The 19,878-nt window shown below is 42.8% G+C and overlaps 1 protein-coding gene across 4 annotated transcripts in view; it reads right to left on the bottom strand.

Annotated features, from left to right (window-relative positions):
• Window positions 1-19,878, bottom strand: part of SLC4A4 (solute carrier family 4 member 4) — a 221,139-nt gene that overhangs the window by 32,557 nt on the left and 168,704 nt on the right. For all 4 annotated transcript variants that reach the window (XM_085222689.1, XM_085222693.1, XM_085222690.1 and 1 more), the window contains exons 9-15: window positions 19,622-19,709; window positions 18,757-18,911; window positions 18,196-18,309; window positions 16,533-16,707; window positions 11,220-11,353; window positions 6,938-7,209; window positions 3,027-3,097 (exon numbers count right to left, since the gene is read on the bottom strand). In XM_085222689.1, the coding sequence (XP_085078815.1) occupies window positions 3,027-3,097; window positions 6,938-7,209; window positions 11,220-11,353; window positions 16,533-16,707; window positions 18,196-18,309; window positions 18,757-18,911; window positions 19,622-19,709 (1,009 nt within the window). The remainder of the gene's footprint in view (window positions 1-3,026; window positions 3,098-6,937; window positions 7,210-11,219; window positions 11,354-16,532; window positions 16,708-18,195; window positions 18,310-18,756; window positions 18,912-19,621; window positions 19,710-19,878) is intronic.

Raw genomic sequence — 19,878 nt, 5'->3', positions numbered from 1 at the left:
TTTTCAGCTAGGGAGTTAAGCAAAGTTACATTCCAAGTCTTAAAAATACTTAAGATTCTTGCTGAAGACTAAAGCTTCAAGGCCTCATGTATTACCTATTATCTTGTTCATATGGGCGTACTGAAAAAATACATCACATATGCCTCCAGACATGGGATGGTAATCAAGCGTTCTGAAGCTACCTGTAATAAATTACAACTTCTTCAGCAGATTTTGTGAACTCAAGGAGCTCTAGCTAAACTGCGGCATGATTGTGCTGATGGTGATAGCAGCAGGAGGTGGAAGGGAGAAGAAAACAACAAGAGAAGAAACAGCTAAGTGTTCCTGATTGCCAAAGTGATGATACATTTGCTCTCTCAGCATTGTGTCTCTCTGTGGCACAAAGCAGCAGCAATTTGTCCTACATCAGTGGGGTTTCTGTAGGTCTGCCCTGACTGTTAGCTTCTGGACCACAGCAGAGGGTAGAGTAGAGATGAGAAAATCCAAAGTTTGGGGGCAAATTTTGTACACTGTGCATTTGCCTGCATACCTCCCACAGAGTTTGTATGGGAACTGTTGAGTCACAGCCTGAACCACTGATTGAGCACTTGGGGAAAAAACTCAGTCAGCCCTGGGAGCACAGATGAAGGCAATTCAGCTGTGCAACAAGAAGGGGTGGAGCCTGGCTGCACCTTTCTTAGATCCCATTTAAGGGCTGACTGCAATAGGGGAAGGATCTTTCTGGAGATCCTTCCTTGGTGAAGCCTTCCACTGAAAACCTAGAATCTTCCGATACAGGTGAGCAATCTTCTTCCCTTCCTTTATAGTATCTTTCTGTTGTACCGGTCCTTCTGTCATCACACCTCTGTTGTAATGCCTTTCCCATCATATTTATCTGTCCTATTGCTACAGAGTTAAACCACTATGACTTCTGCTTTTCAAGCTACAGAAATAAATGCCAGAGTGTTCAATAGTTAAAATTACTGTTTGGAATACCAAAGAGCAGAAAGAATAGGGCATCCCTTTTCCCTCAAATCTACTACCTGTATGCATCAGTGGTCCCTCCTGGAAGTACTCACAGCCACTCAACCATTTGACTGGTACAGCCAGGAGTCTGAGATGCACTGCCAAAGACCAAGACTAAAGCAGGAGAGTTCAGCTGCTATGGGGACAGCATACCCCCCCAGCACTTTGCAACATCAGCCAAAGAGATACAATTGAGTCTGATGGGAGCTGCCTCTGGGCCTGCTGGGTGGCAGGAACAGTGTCACAAAACAGGGCTCTGGGGGAGGAGGGCTGAGATGCCAATATCACTGATCCAGCAAAGGACAGTCTGGAAATGCAACTTGTTGGGTTCTTTTCTTGTCTCCAGCTCCGAGTTGAGTTCTTTGCCTTCCTCTAATGCGTGCATCCCATCTCCTGAGACTGACAATCAAATGCTAAATACATAAATAACATGAACAGTTTTTCTTGTTAATGAAACAGAAGTGGCAACTGGCACTCTCCTCTTGACAGGTGGATTTAAGCATCCTGACGGCTGGCATTGTGTCAGAGCTCGGGGCTGCTCATCACTTCCCCAAGTGTTATTTTGTGTGACGGGCAGCTGAACAATTAGGCCCTCACTTGCAGCCCTTCCAGAAGCAGTGAACTCAAATGCTCAGGGAAGCACAGCAAATTGACAGGGGTGGGGCAGTGAGGAAGGCAAGGAGCAGGAAAGGGCACGTGAGGTGCAGCATGGCCATCAGAAGACCTTGCTTCTGTTTCTTCACTCTGCTACCAGCCCCTTAGAGACCTTGGGGAATGCCCTTTCCTTCAGGTTTGTGCCTCACTTCTGTTGCCTGGAGAGTCATGTACAGCATGCCCAAATCAGAAGGCCCAGCAGGAGGAGGAGGCATCTACCTGGTGCCACACAGAAAGAGCAACATCCTACAAGAAATGCAGACAGGGAGGATCTGTGTTCTTCAGCTCAAAGTTACTACTCTGCCTCTCAACCTCCTATGCATAAAACACAGAAATATCTGAGCCCATCAAGACCTGGTTCTTTCTCATCATCATCCAGAGCTCACTACTTGAGGGAAATGTAGAAAAAGCCAGAAAAAACAAAAAAAAAAAACAGGATGGAAAACAGGGCCTTCCAGTAGAATGGCTGGCCACAACTCTCCTATCATTGCTGCTGGTCACAATGAGATCTGCACACAAGGAGCCTATTGATCCCTAGGGAGAGCCATTCTCCTTCTGACAGCATACACAGCTTCCAACAGCTGCCATTCACAAGGAATTGCTGATATCCAGTTGTGCATGCAGTACTACAAGAAATCCCTGGATGATAAAGTGCAGTAGAACTTTTTTATGGTGTTTGAGGCAAAGTGGGAGTCTTGGTGTGAAGATGTGCGATCAATTACTGGTCTATCTGTACAGCGCAGCAGAAACACACGGCCCTTACCGCCTTTAAAAACTACGTAGTCCCTGTCTTTGCAAAGGTGTATTCCGAGACAGAGAAGTACAATACAAAGTGGGGAAATGAAATACATCAGGGAAACAGGCAGCAAATTTCCAGGCAAACAGAGAAGCCCACAAACTGCACTTGCAAGTAATGTCACTGGAAAGAATAACTGAAATAAAACCAAGGTGTAAACTGCTGGCTCTATCATACCAAAAGGAGGAGAGCAGAGCTAGGAGCTGCCAGCAGTTTCAACCATGCAAGTTTTTTTTACATCCGCACACTGGAAGGTCATGGTCACAAGCGGCCAGGTTATAGGACATGTTCCAAAATGAAGGTTGGAACAGCACTGCTAAAATAAATACCTATTTTAATTTCCACCATTTTAGGATTGGTGTTTGATTCTATTTAATTAAAAAAAAAAAAAAAAAACAATAAGTAGCAAGAGTTGCTGCTTTGGCTCTTGTGGCTGGCCTGCTGCTTAAATACTGTTGCTCTGCAGAGTGAAAGTGTGAGCCATGGAGGGATGCTAGCTCCCATTTCTTTCACAGCCACCAAACCCCACACCAATATTTTCAAAGCCTGCCTTCCTGGAAGCCTCACTTACCATCTCAGCAGAGGAATAGAACGGCCCCTCAGCTGACGACACAGTTGTTCTGTTAAAAAACGAGCTATTATCTGCAAAAGAGAACAGAAGAAAGAATACTGAGAGCACGGTGCCAGAACAGCAAAAAAGAACAACAAACAGGTTTGTCAGTTATGTCCTTCTTTATTACTTAGGTTTTGTAAATCTTTTTATATCTGGTAACATTATAGAAGTTTTACTAAAATACCATACAGGGCACATTGGTTTAACTGGGGAAAGAGCAAGTGCGTGTGCCTTTTATACTGAAATATAACAGGGCCTAGATAACTAGTAGAATGCCACTAACCCCAGGCAGCCTTTCCAGGCCTCTGTAACATCTCATGATTCTTGCCAGGCCATCAATTTCGTCATGCTTGGAAGCATTACCACAGATTTTGCTGCTGGCATCTTCCTTGTAATGGCACAAACCCCCTTCAGTACAGAAATGCCTGTACACCTCAAGTGTGTAGGGAGTTTTACCCCTGAGACCAACACCTGAGAGTATAAAGCTGAACCAAACTGTAAGCCATGCTGCAAGGATGGAACTGAGCCTGGAGAGTGATGCACCTCTGTTCTGGAGACAGGAAGTCTGAGTAGTAGTTAAATCTTTTTTACAGTGTTTTGTGCTCTTTTTCTGACATCTCCAACTGAATCAAAACCTTCTCCATACATTTCATAGATCAGGTAGAAAGCCTTTAGTATTGAGAAGCTCGTCTACTCTGGGCATGTTCAAGAAGAGGAATTCAGTAAGAATCATTGCACTGAAGGAGCTATTGAGACCCTTCTATGTTCAAGCACACAGCCTTTATGCTTTGTCAGATGCTCCAGCCTCAGAGGGCCTCACTGTCTGCTGCATTCCTTCCTGGTACCACAGGAACACTCCTCTTTTGTCCTCCCCACTACCTCTTCTTTTCCTCTCCTTTCCTTCTCCTTTTCCTTTCCTCTTCTTCTCCCTCCACAGAATACATCAAGAGTGCAGAGGATTTCTTTTGCTGCTTCTGACTTCTCTGCTGGCACACGGAGAAACTTTCTATGCAGCTGTGATTCTTTCGACTCCAGTCTCAATAGCTGCTATGTGGATTATAATGCTCCTGAAAAAGTGAATGGAGTGTGGTTTTGTGTTTGGGTTTCTCCACCTGCATCGTAAAACAGTGCACGTTACTCAAAGACACAGACTAGAGGTATAGGGATCATGGAGAAGTCTCTGCATGACACACTGTGTAATTATTTACACAGAAATCCCATCAGTGATTTCAAAGGCATTATTGTAGGGTCTTGCCTGACTTCACACCCTAGTTAAAGGCTATTCAGTCCTAAATGAAGAAAGTTTTCTTCCCACCTTTATAGTAGAGCAGCAGTGATTGCTAGTATGGCATCTTTGGCGCTGATACTTCCTGTGCTTACCCAAGCCTGGTCCCTGCTTGCAACTTATTGGAGGCTTAAGGCTGGCAACCTGGCCAGCTTCTCAGCTTCTCATCCTGTCAGCAGAACACATCCGTGTGAACATCTATGAGAGCTTCTAATGTGAGTGGGCTGCAAAACAGCTGCCCACCCCAGAGCATGTGATGGGGCTGGGGAGATATTGCTGTCTTGGCTGAGGCCTCTGTGTGCGGGTGTGTGCAAAGAACAGAGCAGAAACTGAGCAACACAGATTGGGTACCAATGCAGACTCTAAAAGCAAGTCTCACTAACAGAAATGAAAAATAATTTTAAAAAGCCTAAACCGGTGCATGGGGAACTTTGCTGCTGCTACCTGCTGCATGGCAGAAGAAAAATTCCTCTGCAGCTGTGACAAGCAGCTGATGTGGAAACTTGTTTTTTTTAAAGGAGTAAGAATCAAATCTATGCTGGATGCTCTCTGGGTTTGTGCAGAGACACAGCTACACAGACATGCGTAATTGCAGGGGTGCCAAACTGTCACCAACCAACAGATGAGAATACCAAAAGGGTCTGCCTACTGCCAAGAACACTTAGTATAAGTACCTTAAAAAAATACCTTAACCCTGGCACTTGCACATTCATAGGACTCTTGTTTTTCAGCATGTTTCAGACTGAGTTTAAATATGGGATCACTCTGCTGTTCTCTTCCCAGGTAGTCTACTGTTTCCAATCATCCTCAACTCTGGCAGCTTCTGAAATGCAAACATTACTTGTATTGTGAAAGCCTCTGTGCCTGAGGTGCCACACACCCACACAGGTCCATGCAGGAGAATTTGGTGTGTCTGAAGTGAAGTTCCAGAGGGTTGCCTGAACAATCTGCTGACAGTATATCCAGTATTTCGTGCTCACTCCTCCTATTCAAAGTTTATTCAGTGTTAGATCAAAAACTATGGAAGAAACATACAAAGATGATGACAACTTCCACCCTCCTGATAAAACTCCAAACAATGCAGCCAGTAGGATCCATCTACTGGCTTAAGACCAGCAAAGGGTTTACTGATCCCTCTCTCTCTACCTCCTATTTCAAGACACCTCCATCTCACTTCAACTACTGGCCCAGTTCTGCCTAAGGTGAGTTAGGCACACAGATGTAAAGATATGCGTATACGCATGCACAGGTGCTCACAAAGTTGGACTTCCATGGTATGAAAATTTTGCTGCTCTACTCTGTGATGGAAACATCAAGCAAGGCTTTAGGGAGGAATCATTTGATTTCAAATTATCTTTACTTTCTGAAATAACCATTTAGCTAGGAGGCAAAGAAGATGAAAAGAGAATCATGGCAGCGATGGTTTGTGAACTTTATCAAACAATGCATGCTAATCTTTCCCCCACTTGCTTACGAAAGTAGAGATTGGCATTGTACTTCTGGGCACAAATCTCTTACAAAATGAAACAACGCACTCCAGCTCTACCATCACATTTGTCCTGTGCAGTTGGTCCATGCCCTAGGCATTCATCTGGGAAGCTGAGACTTTTCCAGTATTGCATTGTTAGACAGAGACATAATCAAACTAACTACTCAACCACCAGGAGAGAAATCACCCTGCCATTCAAATGGAAGCAGAATTAGACCAACACTGAAGTGCTTGCAGTGACTCTGCATTTAATAGCCAATGTAAGTGTCCAGTTTCCAACATCTTTTGCAGCTAGCAGGAGCCAGATATTTTTCCTGTTTGACAGGTATGTTGAGATGATACGATGTTTACTTTGAGTACAGATAAAGTTGCTTACTCAGTTCTCATTGTTGGAAGAATCCTAGGATAGATTACAGCTTCCCAACTGGTAACAGCATTACTTCTGTTTGGTATCTGTTTTGTAACCTTTTGTTCTCGGTTGTATTACCAGACTTATACATATTTTGGCTACACCTGCCTTGCAGTCTACACTCTAGTAATAGGCTGAACTGATGGATACGCTTTCCTTCTACTCTAATGAGGACTTCTTCATGCTTTTCCACTGGTATGCGCAGCCAGGAAGTGCAAAACCACCCATGTTTGGCTAACGCACTGAGTAAATCCAGCTCCTGTCCTTTGTCAAGACCACACAGCGGATACCAGGACTGACTTCAGCACCACAGCAGTGCCCTTGACACCACTTCAGGTGTCCTAGCCTTCTCAGAGAAACACTGTTCAGCATTAATGGCCACATATTTGTGAGGAGACATAGGTACGCAGACAGCTTCTCCACTCGTAACAGTGCTCACATGAGGAGTGTCAGAAAGGTTGGCTAGAAAGAAATTCCAGTTGGCATACCAGGTAAAATATATACTTCTGCTTGAAAATTTTCAAGGTTAAGATCAGATATTGGAAGAAAACTGATAAAGAAGGATTCATCTATTTCTTTGTTATCTAAGCCACAGTGCAACTGATAAATAAATGAACGAATAAATAAATGAAAGCAAGCAAGATCTTGTGTTTGCAAATCAGAGGGTCAATAAAGTATTCTCTTACCTGGACCCAGTGGTTCACAGGCACAAGAATAATGTGTAATATAGTCCACCTTGAACTCGGAGTTGATAGGGTAATAATCTGCCAGCTTGATCATCTTCTTGAAAGCATCATAAATGAAGATGAAGCTAATAAGTGAGGAGAAACCTTCTTCGGTGAAGCGTGTGAAGTACTTGACCAGGAAGCTGGCATCAGTAGCAACAAGAATGAGACACTGGAAGGCTGACCAGAGGCCGATCCAGAGACGAAATTCCAGGTAGTCAAAATCGTTGTCTCTGCAACAAGACACAGGTGGAAGGGAGGGAAAGTATCAGGGATTAGAAAAATCCATACAGAATTAGCACTTTCTAGCGAGAAGTGGTGAATGTAAAGCCTCTGGGTCCAGGGCTTATTTTTAGATTAAACAAAATTGTGCCCAAGTACTAAGCTGTTTTCATCTAGCCAACTCCATAAAAGTACATGGTGCAGTTCAAAGTTGAGGTAGCAGAAAAGCTTGCAAAAGTGATCATTCTTGCTTCTGCTTCCATTAATAAATGCTACCAATGAATTCAAGCTCTTTCTAGGCTTCCCAGTATAAATCCTGCCTTGGCAAGCACACACACAGAGTTGTAAAGGGCCAAGCATCCAGCCACCCAGACCAAGAGCAGTTGAACTTGGACAGCTTTCCACCAGCTGCAGATTTAACTACAGTTTACAAATCTCCTTTAGAAAAGCAATTTCCTGCCAAGCTTCTCACTCAGAAGCCTGCACTTCCATGTCTCATACTCTTGCATTATCTGCAGAAAAGTACCAGCAGCAGATAAAGAAATGCAAACCCGAAGATGACAAACTCAGGTGCCAGGATATGGCATTTGTGGAGGGATGATGGGGTGAATCATATCACTCTTCCTTGGGAAGTTTGTTTGCTGCAGGAGACTGCCATGCCCTAACTGCAGTGAGTTCAAAGGGAGGCTTTTAAGACCAAAGAAATACGAAAATCAAAAAGCAGAGAATGTAAGACTCTGCCAAGGTAGACTGCTGCCCATTCTGGGAAAGGGAATGGGAGGCAGCAGGGTCCCAGCCCCAGCTATTTCTGCATGAAAGCAGGCAGCCATGCCCTGCTGGACTGTGATGACAAAGAAGGAGGAGCATTTTCTCTGCAAAGTCTCAGAGCAAGGTCTCCGACAGCATCAGAAAGCTGCGAGGAGACTGCAAAGTCCAGGAATCTCTTGTTTCCCCCAGCTACATTAAGTCTGCTAAGAAAAATGAACGCTGCTCCCTGTGAATCTTCTTTAGGAAATATTTTAGAAGGAGCAGAAGTCCTCTTCAAGACACCTTAGGAATGCAAGCTGCACTAGATAACCACCCACAGCTCTGAAACCTAACAGCACAAAAGGAACAAGACACTCTCAAAGGCATGAGGGAGAAGGAAACTGTTAAACTGTCCTGAAGACAAATCCTCCCATACCTGTTTGCAGTGGGAAGTGCTAGTCAGCTCCAGGGAGCTGAACGTGCCTTAGGGATGGCTTAGCTCCTAGTATGAGGGATGGTTTTAGATCAAACACCTGGCAGAGTAACATGGTAAAACAGGACATCCTCAGAGCTGGCATCAGGTTGGTCCCACTCTGTATTCAGGTCCCCACTGCAGGCGGACTCCCTTCAATTTGGTGTGACAAAGAATCCTGTCAGCATTTGCCCACAGGCAGCAAACTGCAGCAGCTCAGTGCCGTGCTCCATGACTCCCCAAGCACCTAACCTGCCACTATGGGAAGGCTGGCAGACAGAAGGGCTTGAAGACAGTTTTCTGGTGCACAGTACAAAACCGTAGAGAACCTGAATTGGAAGAATTGCACCTAACTGGAGGGAACTATAATCTTACAATTGTAAAATGGGAGAAAATGCTGAAGACTTGGCAAGGTCCCAATTAAAGGCTTGCTACTGGGCAATGCCATGCATTCCTCTTGGGCCAGGGTATTTTAGGTTCAGGCACTGTCATGCATCTGCATTCAAAACGAGTCTCTGCAATGCTTTCTCCTCCTTAGCACTCTGTAAAATGGGAGCAGCAGTCCCAGGCAACCCACCAGCTCAATACGGTGATTGCTGTAGGTGCATGAGTCCTTGTGATTCTTTAATTAGTAGCAAATTTAGGATAAATTTACATGTAAGTGTACTGTCAATGAAATTCTTCAGAGCAGAGATGTAGTGTTTGATTTGCTACTCTAAATGAAGTGGGAGTGAAAAGGATCAGCATAGCAAAAGAGGTTGATACAGAACTGCACTGTGCTACTAACGAAGACCCAATCATGACGTATTTTGAATTTCTTTCAGGAGTGCTAGCTGTCATTCAGTAGAGGCTTTCTTAGGCATCTGCACAGACACAGACACACTCACTTTAAATGAATCAGTAGATGGCAAGGCTTTCTAATTTTGCTCCCAGCAGGGAAGAGGGTGCTGTGAATATGAACAGCCACAAATGCATTATTGAAAGTCACAGCACTTGATTCCAATTTCCTTGTGAGAAAGGCTCCCTCAAAAAATCTTGCCCTTCTGCCCAAGCAGGTTGTTAGGATAATTGCTTTTATAATCAAAATCTCCTTCTCTCGTTAAAAATAACCCCCTTCTTCCCAAAACCATAGGAAATGTTTTCCCATCTTGTTTTTTTTAACTTTGATGTGCAGCATCCAGGCTTAGACCTGCAAGCTAGATTCAAACAGCTCCTAATTTTATTCACATCTCTTCCTGATTTCATTCATTCATAGCCATCAAGGAAAGAAAAGAAAGGTGTTCTCTCTTCTTGACCCGCTACAGATCTCACCAGTGAGTAGCTTCCAGTTTTCTTCTCCAGGCTTTTCTGATTTTCCTCCCATTTTCTCATTCCTGTTCACCTACCAGCAAGGAGAAGAGAGGGTCTGCAAAGTCCATCTCCTCTGCTGCTGACTGGGAGGATCACGGAAGCAGTGCCATGGAGAGCGGCAGCCCTAGGGAAGGCAGGAAAAGGCTGCATACCACTTTAAGGTCCAGCAAGTCTCTCCATGGCACCTGCAACTCCAAGATGAACCTCTGCCTCTGTTGGCATGAAAAAGGCTCTGTTGAACAGGGATTGAAGAGCAGCACAATGGCAACCTGGCTTAAAATCCTACAATAAATTATAAAATAGTGCTAACTTGGACAATATGGGACGAGAGTCAGACCTGATCTCATCCTGAGTTGCAGGACCTTTGCAAACAAGGACCACACTGATACAGGTATTATCAATAAATTTGCTGAGCAAATGTTACCAAAGCAGTCCTGTGTATGTGGGATGACATATAAATTTATTGTCTGCCTAGCAGAGGTTCTGTGCCTCAGAAGACTCCTCCTACACTTAGAGTACTCACAGGAAAGGCATAGTCGTATTTCATCCGCTCAATTATTTCTGAGTAAGTACCTCCACAGATTAAATGTAATGAAGGAGATACAATTAAAGAGACAAACATATACCATATCTCCTGCCTTATTACAACCTGCAGCCATATTTACCTTAATAATTCAATAGATCTTTTCTAAAAATAACTGCAAATGGTAGAAAAGCTGTTCCATATCACAGGCAAGTGCTCTTGACATAAAGTGCAGCAACGCCTTAAAACCAAAAGTTCTCAATTTTTTGTCCTGCCATAGAAATCTTGGCAATGCTGTGAACTCTCTTTATCTCCTTGATATAAGGAATAAAGGCCACAAGAGATCTGGCAAATTTTTTGTACAACTTATCAATTCTGTACAAGTTATCAATTTCCTAAATGTCATCCAAAATATCAGCAGTCCTGCATGTAAAATTATCAGTGAATATGCTGATTCCTTTGGGCACTCATTATATTTTGCCAGCTTTACAGACACTTCGAATGAATACTGACTTAGGAACAAATTTTTGGTAATCTTGAGACCTGTTGCATTTTGTTATGTGATTTTGTTGCTTTCTTTGCTCCTTTTGGAAACACAGCAATCAAGGAAAACACACACAGCAGTCAGCAGGGAACAGTACGTTGAAAGCATTGCAGGCTTGGCACAGGCTTGAGCACAGGCTTGGCAAAGCATTTCCAAAAGGCTCAGCGGAGACAGACCCATGTACAGCAGGCAGTGCTCTGGGCATACGTGCCTGTGAAAATCCCTGATGTGATTGCACTGCAGCCTCAACAAGGAACAAATGGATGTTTCATTTCATACGCTAAATCCCCTCCTTCCCCCCCCACAAGCCATCTCATTCCCTAGCTAGCATTTTACTCATGCAAGACATTCCTCCCCTCCTCCCTCTTTCCACCCTTTCGCTTACTTGCTGAAATTAAAGAGAAGTCGTTCAAAGACAAGGACAGGTCCTGTGCTGCTTAAAATAGTGAGTGGCTGGCCAGCAAAAAGGCAAAATATCGCTCCGGTGACTGCTGTGCCCAGAAAACTCTCCAACACCCCCTGCAGTAGAGACAGAAGAGATGTTAGTTCTGTTAATAACCCTTTCTGGTAGCACTGTTACAGGAAAATCAGTCACTACAGTAGTGACTAGCAGGGTGCTGTATGTTGACACATCCAAGGTGAAAGGAAGAATATCCTCTGCCTTCTCCTGCAGCCACAAAGAAAGATTTATTCACCTTGCACAGTTTACAGTTATTCGGGAAAACTAGTAAACCCTATAGTTATTTCTGAGGCAGAGTTTAGTAACACTGTATTGTATTTTATCATCAAAAAAAGCAAGGAAAGTGTTTTCAAAGACCACCTGAGGGATATGATCTCTTAGATCATCTGCAGAGCTTCCCAAACTGACAGGGCAGAGCACAGCTACACAGTAGTCCTGGTGTCCTCTAGAACATCACAGATTTTATTTATTTTTTTGCTTCTTCCTCCAACAGAGCAGATTCTCCTGTTTCACTCTTTCACATAACTCCTAGTAAATGAGATACGAACCAAACAAGGCTACTTCATCCAGCAGACCTTTTTTGAAACCCAAGTTCATCAGATGTCACCAGCAAGTCGTAAATTCCATATGTAATGGACTCTACAATTACCTTTGGCATGTGTGGCAAAATAGCTTCACTGGGAATGATAAATGAATGTGCTTGATGCATTCTTGGATTTTCACCAAAACTATAGCTGGGCAGTGCCTATTTTTAAAATGCAAGCTGCTGATGCAATATAAATAGCATTTTTTTCTTGCCAGTAACATGATTATTGATAGAGCATCCATCATTAGGTAAAAATGGCAGAAATAGGTGGACCTTACCTCATTTGCTCTTATCCAGACTAATCTGTTTTTGCATGGACCTGGACTCTCCATTTAAGCTGTGTCTGTCACCCTTACCTGAACAGACAACCCTTGCTCAATGATGAGGTGAAGATTTAAGCGCAGACTTACGTGCCTTGCTGTGGCTGTCTGAATCAGCAGCCTGAGCACTGCACATGCTGAGCAGTCACAATTAAAAGCACACACAGATCCTTCTTCCATCCATGACAAAGTTCAGGGTTGGGCTGCCATTTTTCTGATTTATCCGTGGTAACAAGGAATTTAAGTTTTGTGCCTCCATTTCTTGGAAAGACCAAAGTTTCTGTTGACACTGTATTATGCTCTCACACGTCAAACCAGTACGTCACCAAGTACAAGCAGAAGAAAGATTATCTATTGAATTACTCACAAACTTTCAAAGGAGTAACGAGGAACTATTTTTCTAGACACAAAAATCTCAAAATACCAGTGTCAAGCTGGTGAACTAAAACAGCAGCAGGACAGCTGCGCAGAGAAGCAAAAGGCAAGGAAGATTTGAAAGTTGTCTAGTTTGTGCCACATGTTGGTCACTTGTCAATGTAGGAAAACTATTGATGTGAAAGGATTGGAAACAACTAACCTTACCACTGCATAAGGTGCCATCCTTCGTGTTTTCCGTTTTTAAATGCTATTGGGAATGTCCATCACTAACAGTCACTAATTGATCCACGCAAGGGAAAACTCACTGAGAAGCCCTACTCAATGCGAAGCCCTGCAGTCTTCATACAAAGATTACAGTTTGTCTTACAGAGGATGCAGGCAGGAGCCTATAAGCCTTCGCTCACAGCTTTTGGGGGACTTGTGAGGATGAAACAATTACTCTTAGCAAAAGGAATGGCATCTGCACAGCTGATCCCTCTTCGCTCCTCCTGCACTACTCACAGAGAAGGCCCGTGTGCCCGGTGTGCGGGCTGCAGAGCATCTGGAATCTCTTTTCCCCCGCATTCTTCCATGCGTCTGCAGCTAAGGATAGTGTCTTTTCTCAGAAACAGAAAACTATGAAGTGAGCTTTTAGAGAAACACCGGCCATGTCAGGCACTCCAGGACAGACAGCATGCCCTGAGCAATTTGGAGTGTCTGAGCCACAGCTAGTTACATAGCTGTTTACAAAAAGCAAGAAGCACAAATGCTGTAGTCCTTAGAACACCGCTTTATATGAGGATAATACATCTGCGAGGAAAATCTTTGGAGGCTGCTCCTCAGTCATAGGAGCTGATGTAAACTAGGAGTTAATGAGGCTCTGCCAATACAAAAACATTCTGGGAAGATGACCTGTGACAAAGAGCCTCTCACTCTTCTTCACAACACTGGAGCCTGTGGTGAGGGTCAGGTCTTGCGCCTGCATTAGTTTCCCTCCTCTATGTTTTTGAGAATGAAGATCTCATGCAGCTCACACTGTTAGATGTCTTTCAGTAAACCACACTTCTGAACTCTTTTCCACTACAGAAATACAGAGTGGTTTGGACAACACTTGACCTGAACCTAGATTCTCATCCCTCTGAGCAGAGGGATGAGGAATAACTTGAACTGCTTGTCTTGGGAAGCTTCACTCAGATTGATGGGGCAGGAGCACTTGAGCACAAGGATCATACCATTTTCTCTTCTGTTGAAAAGCAGCAGTCAAAACCTCTTCCAGGCTCAAAGAATGACAGTGAATGAAGGTTTGTTGAATGGAGATGATGAAAGAAAAGCTCGTTTGTGCCCAGGCTTGCTGAGCCTCTGATCCACCTGTGAACTGTTCAGGGAAACTAAGAGTGCTTCCGTTTTAAATTATTAAATAAATAAAAAACAGCAAATTCAATTGGTTGTTACATGCACTTGTAAGCTGTACCACCTCCACCTGCTTTACTTGTCCAAAGCCAGCAGCAACCTCAGCAGATATTTTCTTTCTCTGGTGAATCTCCTTGTTGTTCATATAGACACTACACTCCAAGAGGAACAATGATTCTTAGGATTGCTATGAGTCTGTGGGACTTCTCAACATTTCTGCACCTATGAGGACTGGGTTCAGGAGAGAAATTTTGGAAAGACTGAACTAAAACTTGGCCCTAGAAACATATGAACAGGCCAATTTTAGCTCAGCAAATTGCGGTGTCTGGAGAGAAATACCCGAGAGGCTGTTTCCCTCCTGAGGACAAACACCTGAGAATCAATGGGCAAAGCATTCTATAGGACTTGAGTGCTTGCTTTCTGCTTCTCCTTGTCATAAATGGCTGCACTGCATTAACATTTATTCCAGAACTTCCCTGCTACCAAAGTGGTGTTTTTAACTACAGAGTATCAATGGTTTCCCTCCTCAACATGGAAAATAAAACAGTGGGCTCAAAACAGGCTGTTCCTGCAGCTTTTGTCTTTTTCTGAAGAGTGGAAAAATGTACGCTGGATTCTATCAACTTGAAAGTAACCTACGGGCCTAGCAGCAGAAATTCTCCCAAGGAAAGTGAGGCAGTTGCACTATCAAGGAAATCTGGCAGCATCACCAAGAGGACCCTCTTATTAGGAGGAAGTTTTTCACACAGAGAGTGGTGATGCTCTGGAACAGATTGTCCAAGGAGGTTGTGGATGCCTCATCCCTGGAGGCATTCAAGGCCAGGCTGGATGTGGCTCTGAGCAGACTGGTCCAGTGGTTGGCGACCTTGCATATTAGTGGGATTGAAACCAGATGGTCATTGTGGTTTCTTTCAACCCAGGCCATTCTATGATTCTATGACCCCTATGGAGGACATCTTTGCTTTTTACTTTGCTGCTGGAAAAACAGGTGCCAAAGGTAGTAATTTCCTACTGCTGCAGAACAAAAAGGAGCACATTTCTCTCTTCCATTGATCCAGCAGCCAAAACAAAGGACAGCAAAATGCGTGTGTCCTTTTGAGCAATATAACCAAGTGCAAGCAATAGGATTGTCTCTGATTAAATCGGCAGTCATTTTACCATTTCTCAGATGAATGACATCTCCAGGTTCTTGAAATACAAGGTGTTTTTGTTTTGTTTGTTTTGTTAATAATTAAATTGCTTGAGGTTTTTCTACGTGAGCATCAAGAAATTATACTGTATGTTTCAGTGCAAAAACAATTTTTTGCCAACTTGATAAATATGTTCACTGAATACAAAGGTATCAAGAAGGATTTTTCATACAAGTGACATAATTGTATGCACTAAATTTGGAATCAGGTAACATTTTGCCTTCCTCCCCCTACTTTAAATATTGTTCCTTGTGCGGGTTCAGGGAAGGCAGGCTTTTCTCTGCTGCTCAGTGATAGAACAGTGATAATCCCTGGTGGATCCTGGAAGCTTTTTCATTCTCTGCTTCCATTTGCTGTTATTACTTTTTAAGGTTGGGCATTGTGCATCTGTTTGTACAACTGCTGCAGATTTGAGTTTTGGAAGTGGAAAACCATATTTATCCAAGGGGAGGAATCTCTAGCACTCCATCAGCCTTTGAATCTTACTCGAACCTGTAATTTATGATAAGGAAGTCAGTTGCTCTGGAAAGGTGTCCCTTTTTTCTATGTTTGTTTAAATTAAATTTACAGAGTTAAATAATTCAGTCACTGTCAATATGAGCTTAACTATTATTAGGACATTCAAGTTGACTGCGATGAATCTATTTAAATATAAGTTCTTATATTTACTTCCTTGTTAAAAGTACAAAAGAAATCCTAAGACGCATAATTCTGCCCCAATCAAACACAATCTAAAACAGTGCTCTAACAGAGTCCCTTTCTTTTACGCTTCATATATAGTTATGCCACGCCTTGAAGCCCCTACTTTTTTCTACTGCTGATCCAGTCAGTCTCTGGAAATAAAATACACTTCCCAGAATTCAATCTTCCATTATCATGGAATTCACCTTTCTAAAGAATTTTCACTTTTCTCCTCTACCACACCACCTGTTTCACTGCTTTCCTATCAATCTTAGTGTTTTCTTTTTAGCACAGAGGCAGAAGTCCAGAGATTGCTAAGAGTTGTACGAGTCATGCAGAGAATACAGCGCTATGCTCTGATGACATGGAAAGTTTGAATCAGACTTCGTAAACTTAATTTGACTGAAACAGTACAACCAAGACAAAACACAGAGAGTAATCCGAGGAACTTCTCTATATAGGAGCAAGGATTCTTACTAAGTTTTTCTCTGTTGCCTGGCCATCTTTCAAACTCCATTTAAGGTAATGGTACAATTTTTCAATGGACAGCCGTCCAACAGCAGAGAAAGAAAGCCAGTTTTCAGTGGAAGCACACCATACCTCTACTAATGTATTCAGAATTCAGTTCTGACTGTAGACAGCAAAAGGCAAGTCAGCTCTGACTTAATCATTGCATCTGAAAGCTATTGCTAACCTGCATGTTTTCCGTAGCATCACCAAGCAGTCCTCCAAAAGTGATAGCATTGGTCACTGTGGCCAGGTAGATGAAGAGAATGGCTGAAAGGGCTTGAATATTTAAAGCATCATAGAAGTCACTGGCGAAGAACGGTGCTTTCCTCTTTATGTCTTTGATTAAGCCACCACAGAATCTGAAAAGACAAGCAAGAGGAGACTTGCATAAAATGTTTTACAGTGAAAGTCACTAAGATAAGTAATTGGAAACACCGCCAGAAATGAAGGATGATCTGAAAGGAATGAGGTCATCACATTACTTAATAGTCTTATCACAGCTGCAGTGGTCCAGGGATATCACTGACAGTGTTATAAGAAAGATAATATCTTTCATGATGTGATGCTGCTGGAAAGAGATCGATTTCAGAAACACAAGCCCTACTTCTGCTGAAACAAACCACAAAAGCTTGCAGTTCAGGAAGCTCGTCCGGCTTTCCATCCCCCCCCCCCCCCCAGTTGTATTGGTTGAGCTAATAAAATCTATTAATTCCAGTCTAAATCCTTGCCTAAATTTCTCCACGTGGCAGACACAATGGTTGGGTGAGCCAACAATCTACTAAATGGAAAAAATGTTTCAAACTATTAACCACAAAAAGAACTGGAAATAAAAATGGAAGCAAGTGAAATCATCTTGGAGAGCTCCACCTGCAGACATATTCTTTTTGTACAGTCCAAACAAAACAATCATTAACTCACAGAAACTCCACACGGTTCTATCAACATGAAAAAAATTTTGTTTTGCCTCTTGCTCTCTTGCATGCTGTTCTCCACCAACAGCAACTTACATCTATGTAATACATAACAATTCAGCTGCCACTTGAGCTAAATAGCAACTGGAAAGCCCTTCATCAGTATCTGTGCAAGACTGTTCAGACACTATACACAGAGCTATGGGGCAGGCACACATTACATTCAGATGCAGAACAACGATTTATTAACTGCCCTGTACATACCAGTGTGTAACTTCAGACTTTCAGATATTTCCCTCACAGTTTAAATATTCTTCTAAAAGCTAAAAAATATAGGAGGGAGGTTACAACAGCAACACAAAAACCTATATATTGATCCCACAGTACTGAGCAAGTTGTTTGACAGCCTCCTGAACTGCATCCCCACTCTAGCAGACTTTTATGTTGCATATAGAGTAATAAAAGAGAGAGATAGCCCCCAGGCTCTGTTACCTTCCATATTATATCCTATAAAAGCCTTCATTTGTTCAACTGCACTGTAACAGGAATGTCTTGAAAACAGGGCTTCTCTGCTTATGGCTAAAGCGCTTCCAGCAATCTGAATGGAAAATGGAGCTGTACCTGTCATGTTTACACTCATTACAATTTGTCTAAGTTCACAAGCATGCAGTGTGCCAGCAAGTACCTTTCACTTTTGAGTGCCTTGTTTAAGGCACTTCATAATTTGTCAAGACTAGATGTTCAGAACCTTTCAGATAGTCTCAAGATGGGTGCTCAAAACCACAGCATATGATTTGGGGTTACAGCTCAACCTGCATAGATTGAAACAGTATTCCAAGGTGGAAAGTTGAAAGGATGAGAATTTTCTGAAAGAAGAACACTGTCATGTTGGATGGATCACACAAACTACAACATACTGAACAGTGCATTACTGACCTGCCAGTTCGCTGCAGCTCTTCACAGTCCCCATGGCCCCCACCTCCATGTCCTCCATCATGAGGTGTGTCTCCATTCATCTGCAGATTTTCTCCACCAGAGTACATGTTTTTCCTAGGCAAGAACACAAGCCAAACTGAGGTTCACTGCATTACCTAATGGCTCCACAAAATAGAATGCACATAATGTTCCACTACAGAGGTATTATCCTTTCCTGAAGCCATGCTCCCTAAAGGAGGCTAGAAAGCTGACCTACTGGAGGCCACTGTTAAACACAGCGAGTTAGAAAGTGCAAGCAGAACACCAGAAGTGTCTAGATACCCACTATTTATCACCATATCCCTGTACCACTCCCCAAGGGGTACAGAATTGCAATAACATCCACTTCCACAATCTATTAAGATAGACGTAAAAATATCTCCAGTGCTTTCTAGAGAAAGTGATGCAGACACAAATCCCCCTGGAGCTACTTGATAAACTTGGTGCACCCAAGCAGCAGCAATTCCTCACTTTTTCAGAACTGATGTACAGAGGTAACCCTGCCCTGTGACCTGCTCTTACCTTTTATCTGAAGACGGAAGAGACTTGGGTGGCTCTATCCTAATAGCTGGATCCCATTCCCCAGGGGGAAGCACAATGACTTCATCCAGAAACTCATCAATGCCAGCGATCAGGTCCTGCCTGTCCTTGGCTTTATAGGCAATGTCGTGGAACACCTGCAAGGAGAGACTCCATACAGAAAAACTTTGTATTTTGTATAGCTGAAAGAAAGAGAAAGCCCTTTCCTTCGGTTATTTAATTACAAAGATACTTTCTTGCAGGCATTTCTGATTTTTTGCAAACTGTGTTTTTATTTTTCAAAAATATTATCAACGCAATTGTCCACTTCTTTCATTTAAAAAAAAAAATCCAAGAGTTCAATTATACTTGAAAAGATACTTTAACAAAGCAACAAAAAAGCATATCTTCTCATCAGCTTGACTCTTTCAAAAAGGGGTTGTTTTCAATTCTGTGAAATAGAAATGAGGATAACATTTACTTAGTAGTAACAAGAAGTACAAGCCATTTTTACTGAAAGGCCTTGTGTTAGTATTAGGAGTGAGATGAGAGAAGACGGAAAAAAGCAACACTGATGTGGAATGTTACATAAATACTTTGGACTCCTTGGAGGGTAGGTGGCACATCCAAACAGACTTCTGCAGCAATTACCTGGAGTGCATCTGTGGGTTACTGTGATTGTGGAATGAGACACAAGATGCATATCACTGCATGAATTCATGGGTTAACTCCAAATCTGCTTGAGAAAATGATTGCTAGTGAAGTGAAACCCAGGAGAACCTATTTCATGGAGAATATTAATAGAATACAATAGAATAGACATTCTGCTGGAAGGGACCTTCAAAAATCTAATCATAAAGGCACCTACCTCATCAGACATGAGGGTAGCAATGGCTCGGCCAATCTCATGATATGACTTTGCTTTGCCCTTAGGTCCCAGTAGAATGAAGAGAAATCTGTGAAAACACACCAATTGTTCCCATTTAGGATAGAAAAATCAATTGCTTATTCCTTATACTGTATCTACACAGAAAGTCAACTAAAAAAAAAAAATAGAACAACAAAGATTTTGCCTCTTGTTAGAGAGATCTGGAAGCTGCCAGTGGCAGCTCAGCCGATGATCAG

This window comes from Meleagris gallopavo, chromosome 4 (genome assembly GCF_905368555.1).
Source record: "Meleagris gallopavo chromosome 4, MGAL_WU_HG_1.1, whole genome shotgun sequence".
NCBI lineage: Eukaryota > Metazoa > Chordata > Aves > Galliformes > Phasianidae > Meleagris > Meleagris gallopavo.
Note: the sequence above shows the minus strand (reverse complement) of the source record. Positions and strands in the feature narration are given on the sequence as shown.